The following is a 7022-nucleotide window of genomic DNA, read 5'->3' as shown; positions in this document are numbered from 1 at the left end:
TGGGGTGGGGGGGGGGGGGTACCGAAGCAAAACTCAAACTTAAATCCCTTGTGGCCTTGTCATGAAATAATCACATTAGTCCCATTTCGAACTTAACTTTCTTGATTGAGAAAATGCTTGCTTGCATGTTAGCACTTGCATATAGACAAGGGTAAGCATGGAACACAACATTTTGGGTGACTAATAGAAGCATTCATGCATAGTATGGACCTATATCAAGACTCAGGCATTCCTCATGGGTTACATACAAATACTCTTCTTTTGACAAGATATGAAGGCAACAAACACAACAGTGCATGAAATTCTAAAGGAATCGAACATTTCATGGAAATTAAATGCGTGTTCATATCTGTTATCTGTTTTAGATCAATTTAACAGAAATTCCAAGGGAAACAGTCATTTCGAATTCATAATGGCACATGCAACAGGAATCAGGATACATACCCATCAGAGGCAACGGTGGAGTTATCCGTCTGCTTCTCCTGTAATGCCTCATCCAGAGTCAGTTGACTCTCTGTAGCTCCAGCAGAGTAAGGCGCCGCACACGACGTGCTGAAATCCCGAGCCCAAGGGTCAACCGAGAAGCTGAGCTGCCTGCCCGGCCCAACCGCACTGGTCCAGAACGTCCTAGCCATCCCCCACTGCTCGCGGCATCTCAAGCTCACGCCGACCTTCTTACAGTACTCCAAACCCCGGTACTTGAACGAGACGTCGGGCCTCGCCGCCGTCCCAGCTGACCCCATGGCGACGATGCGCGAGGCGTGGGCAGCCACGGACGAGGAGTCCTTCTCCAGCTGGCGCTTGGCGGCGGCGCCCAGGTCGGCCCGCCCGAAGGCGTAGCCGCAGGCGGCCATGACGATGCCCCGCTGCAGCAGGCCCTGTCCCGTGCCGCCGTGCGCGCGCACGACGCGGGGCGTCCGGTGGATGGCGGCGGCGACGAAGGCGGCGGCGGGCGCGCGGCGGTCGGCGGTGTGCAGCAGGCGCGCCGGGTAGGCGGAGAGCATGAACCAGGTGTTCCCGAAGAGGAAGCTCCGGCCTCCGCGGAGGTCCCTCTGGGAGGAGGGGGAGGAGAGATGGGAGCTGCCGCCTCTGTTGCTGCCAACGCCGCCGGCTAGCATCTTATGACCGAGCGAGGCCCGCTCCCGAAGATCTCATCACCCTCCTGCCGCGGCTGCCATGGGAGAGAAACAAAAATCCGGAGCTCAGAACGCAAAAATTTCCAAAATTTCTCGATTCGGGGAGGAACGCGGGGTTCCGGCCACCGGCAGCGTCGAATTCAGCTGCAAATTGAATGGAATGGACGGATGATCTTCTTACCGCGAGAGCGACGGCGGCGGCGGCGGGGGGGATTTTGAGCTCCGGTGGCTCGGATCTCAGGTACGGCCAGCTCCCGCTCGGTCGCGCACCTTCGATCCTGCCTCCTCCGTGGCAGTCGATTAGGGTTTGCTTGCTGAGGTGGGGATTGGACGGGGGAAGCGAGAGGATAGGGCGAGGAGGACAAGGTCGATTTGATTTGAACCCTAGAATTTTCTACGCGTGCGGGAGCGGCTGGTAAGACTGGGCCGCCGTTGACCAACCGGTGGGTGGCACGGTAAGGAGCGTTGGGCCATTCAAGCCTGGTCCGGCCCATTAAAACAGACAGGCCCATACTACTTTGGGGGTCAGGAGATCAACAAAAAAGGAGCCATTCCCTAAAAAAAAGAGTCATGCGCATGCACTCAGAGACAACCAACTGATACTGTATACAGCAGCCTTAAGAAAAACCGATATACAGCAAACACAGACGCACATTTATCTTGAACCTAAAGTGATACAGAGTTTATATCCAATGTGCATTTTTCCAGAGCACAGACAGGTACATCTGAAAATACCGCGAAAAAAGTGCTTTGCCTTTTGACGTAAACAGGTGCAAGGGAGCAATTGTGAGTAGGTCAAGGGAGGCTATGTGAGTCAGTTCCTTGCTCCTATCTTGGAGAACTTCCTTGACAGCTTGAACGCCGAGAACTGGTGCACAGCTTGGCTCTCCGTGATGATGCCGAAGCTTTCGGGGCGCTTGTGCTCTTGCTTCTCGGCGGCGGAAGTTGACCTGCGCAGGAGCTCGAACAGAGAGGCGCCTGAAGTCGAGCCACCCTCGGAGCTTGTGCCTGATGCGGCTGGCTTTGTCTGTGAACTGCTGAACTTCGCTTTCTTGGCTTGGCTGGGGTTCACCTGGTCCTGCTGTATAATGGAATGAGGGGCCACATGAGAATGTTTCTGAATACAGGGAATGTGCGACTCTGCCTCTGAGCGCATTGGAATTATGACAAGATCAGAGGCAAGTTTTCATCAAGCTTACCACATCCGAGTTACTCTCAGAGGCTGCAAAGCAGCTCTTGCTGTTGCTGTTGCTGTCATCGCGACCGAAAATGTAGCCTTTGTAAGTTGATCTATGAGAAGATGAGATTGGACCACTCGTTGTTCGGCCGAGAAAAGAAGACTGCAAAGAATATACAATACTGTCAAGAGACAAACATGAGGGGGGAAACCAGTTTATGAGAAAATCTCAGCAATGCCTTGCAAGTTTCAATGGAAGAGAACCACAAAACGTTCTCTAACAAAACAATGAGGGATAGTACATGTTTAAGTCCAGGTTTTACTAGGTGAATTTTCAATTTGGAGCAACATAGGCGATGATTTGCCATATGAAGTCAATTCATGTTACAAACTTTCAGCTTATCAACATCCAGGTGAGAAGTACGACAGCAAACAGAAACGAGTGTCAGTAAGCATTTACCTTTGATGATGAGTTGCTGTTACTTCCGACCATAAGCATTTCAAGATTTGCTGAAAACATCAATAAAAAATAGTAATTAGTAGATGACCAGCCATGTTCTCAATCATAGACATGTATTGAAATTTTGGGAATCCTTACATGTGGCTTGCTTGCCCCTCCTCTTGGGGGCTTGAGGAGCAATATTGAGCTTCTTTATAAGGCTAAACATTTCCCTTGAACTGTCATCTTCCAATGGAGATATGAACGAAGTACTATGAACCTAACAAAGAATAAGACACTCAAATTATTTTGCTAAAGCACATAGGGTGGATAAAAGTTCTGTACTAGCACAGCAAGGGAGGAACTATAGCACTTTAAAAATGAAATATCAAGCATAACTGAAGACACTCGGTATTCAAAAAGTGTCAGCGCTTACTTCTCGCTTTGAAATACGTTGACGGGCCAAATGCTCCTCTATTTCCTCATCATCAGAGTGTTCATAAGTGTCATTCTCATCTGTGAACATTTTGGCAATCATTTGTTTTGCCTTCTCAGAATTCTGCCGCACAATATTTGGAGTCAAGTCATGTGACCTTTCATTTTCTGATTCATCCTCACAGTCTTCGATATCATCTTCGTCTTCCTCCATCAACACTTTCTGCTCCTGATGACCATATTTTAATCTTTGAATGAAATTATTTGTTTCAGCAGCATCTTGATCCTGAAGCCACTTTTGGTGGAGTGCATTACGTTTCTCATGATCTACTTCTTCTTCTTCAAATCCAGCAGCAATCAGAGCAGTAAGTACTTCATTTTCATCATCGCCATCATCTTCTTCGTTGTCCTTAAACCTCGACATGTCATCATCACTGTCGTCCTCTTCCTCAGCTTCAACGTCTAGAAAGTCTTTCAGGACAGCAGCATCTGGACATGAATCACTTGCAAGAGTTCGTCGAGGTTGTTGATGGGTATTTACATCATTTTTCTGAATGCCTGGATATATGTTCTCCTTGTCATTATCTTCTTCCTCTTCTTCATCTTCTGAAGAACTGAGCCAGACAGATAATTCAACAAAATGTTTAATAGCCAGTAGTATAGTGCATCAATATACATATGAAAAATCAGGCAAATTCCATGCAAATGCACCAGGCCATTGCTAACAGATGATGGATAGAAGAAGGATGTCAAACAGGTTTTAATTGGCAAAATATAATCATTGAAGTTTACATGGTTCTGTTATTTAGCGATTCACATGTCAAGGCTACAGGAAGAGATAATATGCGGTGCTACAACCAAAACAAGCTTTTATAATCTTATGCAGACCATACATAATAATTAATAAATTGCATGTGCATAAATAAGTTTTTAAAGGGGCAAGGGGGTGAATTTTCTTTACACAAGATAAGTACATTTGTAAATGCTAACAGGTGTTAGTATCATCGACTGAGGAGGGTGTGATATGCTTACCTATCATCTGTATTCTTGGTAGGGCTTGAAGAGGGAGGCAGATGGACTTCTTCATCTACAGCATCAATGGAGTCATCGCTTGGTTGGGCATTGTCTTCATGTTTATCTTGAGAATTGTCAACAAGTTCCTGGTAGAACCAATAATCCAACAAGCAAATCATTAAACAAAAATATAATTAAGCTCTTAAACTTTCAAATCATAGATGCATTATATGTCTAGTAATCATTTTCTACTTTATGAGAATTGTCAACCATTGAGTTTACATAATATTCTTTTCTTACTTCGCTGTGAGATAATTTTGAATCTATGATAATCCTGGGCAACCAATAACTGACTAACCATAGTAGATAGTACCAACCATTTGATAATCCAGCAACCATTGATTCAACAACAGTAAAGCACAAAGCATGTTTTGCATCGATATGTATAATCAAACCAATGCTTTCATTGACATTGTGACACTCAAGTTGAGATAGAAACTTCAACGCAAATAACACAATATCGAGGCATGCTCTTATGGGTACAACAGCAGCTGCAGATGATTACAGAATTAGGGAAGGGGCGCTGACCTTGTTTGGAGATTTGTTACCACATTTATTAAGATCCTTGTCGCTAATCACAGCATCCTGCAAACAAGACACAGCATCAGTACAGTGCAAACACCAAACAGCATACTAGCCGAGTGAAAGCAGTGATCACCTCATCCTCAGGGAGACTGGTGTGGTCACTCAGGTCACCAGCATTTGCTCCAACCTCCTTGTCAGCATCATCCTACAACGATTCACAGCCTTTTAGTTTTATAGACAATATACTGAGCTCAAATCAAGCTATCTGGATGAAGACTCACATTCTTCAAATTTTTGTCATCTGAACCCGCTTCCTTAACCTCGGGTATGGCTGGCTTTTCAGCGGGATCGCTTTCGGGCTCTGAAGAGGCATCTTCTTCTTCTTCCTCTTCCTCTTCCTCTTCCTCTTCCTCTTCCTCTTCCTCTTCCTCTTCCTCTTCGACAGGAGTATTTGACCTGCAAACCGTAGTGGAGAAAAATAACATCAGCGGATAGTCATTGTGATATTTGCATAACCTCAGAAAAGCAATCAGACAACTGACATTTTCTGAATCTCCAGCTTCCGAAGACGGATCTTCTCCAGGACTGACGAGATGGGTTTGTACACTGGCTCTGCAATTGGCTTAAATGACGCCTTTCTTGTCTCTGCAGAGAACAAAATCAACAAGAAACAGTTAGATATGCACAAATCTAACACCATCTGCTTCCAACCATGCACACTGTCAGGATATATACCTCGTAGCAGCCTCTGCGACTCGGCATGGATCGATTCAAGCTGAGCCCTCCTCTCCTGCGCACATCAGCCCACAGGACACACATCAGCCCACAGATGCAATCAAGCAAACTGAAGGAAAGGAAACAAAATTATCGAAATGTTACCTTCTCGGCCCGTTTCTTGGATGCGGCCGACTCCTTGGGCACCTTGTCCTTCTTCCTCTTCTTCCCCTCCCCATCCTCCGCCTTCTTCTTCTTCTTCCCCTTCCCTTCCGCATCCGCATCCTTCTTCTTCCTCTTGCTCCTCTTCCCCGTCACAGCGACCTCGCGCTCTGGCTCGACAGCCATTTCGACCCTCTCTTCACCCTCGTCCATGTTGAGCCGCTTCTTGGCGGAGGACTTCTCCTTCTCCCTCCGCAGCTCCTCGATGAGCCCTCCTCCCGCCAGCATCTCCTCCTCGTCGTCGTCGTCCTCTCCCGTCGGCAGACCCAGCGGGTCCCAACCCCCGCCCCCGGCGGACTCCGAGAAGAGCGGGTCGAGCCCGTCATCCCCCTCCTCATCGTCGTCCTCGGCGGTGTCGGCCGGCGGTAGCGGCGAGGAGACGGGGACGGGAGGCGAGGACGGCGCCGGGGCCACCGCCTCCGCGTCTGGCGCCGGCGGAGGCGGCGGGGGAGAGGGGTTCGTCGTCGGGGGAGGAGGAGATCCTAGGCGCGGGGCCACGGCCTCCTCCTCTGAAGGCGGTGGGGAGTGGTTCGGAGGAGGAGGGGGAGACCCGAGGTGCGGGGCCAGGGTTTCCTCCTCCGCCGGCGGCTGCGGCGGCGGAGATTTATGGGGGGAGACGGCGGCAGCGGCGGTCTGGAAGGATTTCTTGAGGCGCTTGAGGCGGCGGGGAGGGGAGGCGACGGGGGAGGCCGGGAGGGCGAGGAGGTCCGCCTCGTCGAAGGGCTCCGTATCCATGGCGCCGGCCTAGGGATCTCCGCTCCGCTTGGCTTCGCCGGGGAGGATTCTCACGAGGAGTCGGAGGTGGGAGGGGATCGGAACGGCAGATCTCGGAGATGGAATGGAAGGACGGGGGGTGCGAAACAAAACGAGGGGCGCGCGGCGGGAGAAGTTTCGAGTTTCGCGCCTCTGGATTTTTCCGTTGCCGCGCGTCGCTCGCTGCCAGAGTCGGGGAGAGTGACGCTGAGGCGGGGCGGCCGTGTATTTCACTTACTTTTTTCTTTGGGTGGTAGCGGGCTGCGAGGCCCCCGGTCCGGCCCAATGAACACTGGGCCCTCCATTTCTCCTCCATGTTTGCCTTGTTTTTCAACTTCATTTTTTGTTTATATTGTCTTGTTTTAGGAACCGCCTTGCCGTCCTTAAAATAAATGAATGAATAATTTATTAGGTAATAAAGAAAGTAAAATGCACATATGAATAGCCGAAATTGAAGTGTACTAACAATGATCACTAAGTTCAATAAGAGAAAGATCACTCATAAACTTAAAATCACATTAAGATTATTGTTTGAGTTAACTCTCGA

The 7022-nt window shown here is 48.9% G+C and overlaps 2 protein-coding genes across 2 annotated transcripts in view; both read right to left on the bottom strand.

Annotated features, from left to right (window-relative positions):
• Positions 1 to 1516, bottom strand: part of LOC119303708 (probable protein phosphatase 2C 80) — a 4029-nt gene extending 2513 nt beyond the window's left edge. The window contains exons 1-2 of the mRNA XM_037580846.1: positions 1318 to 1516; positions 445 to 1171 (exon numbers count right to left, since the gene is read on the bottom strand). Coding sequence (XP_037436743.1) covers positions 445 to 1118 — 674 coding nt within the window. The 5' untranslated portion in view covers positions 1119 to 1171; positions 1318 to 1516. The remainder of the gene's footprint in view (positions 1 to 444; positions 1172 to 1317) is intronic.
• Positions 1517 to 1723: 207 nt separating this feature from the next.
• LOC119303706 (glutamic acid-rich protein-like) lies at positions 1724 to 6643 on the bottom strand. Its single transcript, XM_037580845.1, has 12 exons — positions 5666 to 6643; positions 5522 to 5576; positions 5329 to 5431; positions 5068 to 5242; positions 4920 to 4991; positions 4790 to 4846; positions 4220 to 4347; positions 3189 to 3801; positions 2912 to 3032; positions 2774 to 2823; positions 2336 to 2476; positions 1724 to 2217 (listed from the first exon to the last, which is right to left on the bottom strand). Exons 1-12 carry the CDS (start codon positions 6455 to 6457, stop codon positions 1951 to 1953), a joined length of 2574 nt encoding a protein of 857 aa, XP_037436742.1. The 5' UTR covers positions 6458 to 6643; the 3' UTR covers positions 1724 to 1950.
• Positions 6644 to 7022: the final 379 nt, after the last annotated feature.

The sequence above is a fragment of the Triticum dicoccoides genome, chromosome 5A (assembly GCF_002162155.2).
Source record: "Triticum dicoccoides isolate Atlit2015 ecotype Zavitan chromosome 5A, WEW_v2.0, whole genome shotgun sequence".
Classification (NCBI taxonomy): domain Eukaryota; kingdom Viridiplantae; phylum Streptophyta; class Magnoliopsida; order Poales; family Poaceae; genus Triticum; species Triticum dicoccoides.
This window is presented reverse-complemented; position numbering and strand designations above follow the sequence as displayed.

Excerpts from the sequence above, each read along its gene's own strand:
- LOC119303706 (XM_037580845.1), bottom strand. The coding sequence starts at position 6,457 with ATGGATACGGAGCCCTTCGACGAGGCGGACCTCCTCGCCCTCCCGGCC. Across the intron at positions 4,992-5,067 it reads ATGACAAAAATTTGAAGAAT|GATGATGCTGACAAGGAGGT; the intron begins GTGAGTCTTCAT and ends GAATCGTTGTAG. Across the intron at positions 3,802-4,219 it reads ACCAAGAATACAGATGATAG|TTCTTCAGAAGATGAAGAAG; the intron begins GTAAGCATATCA and ends TGTCTGGCTCAG.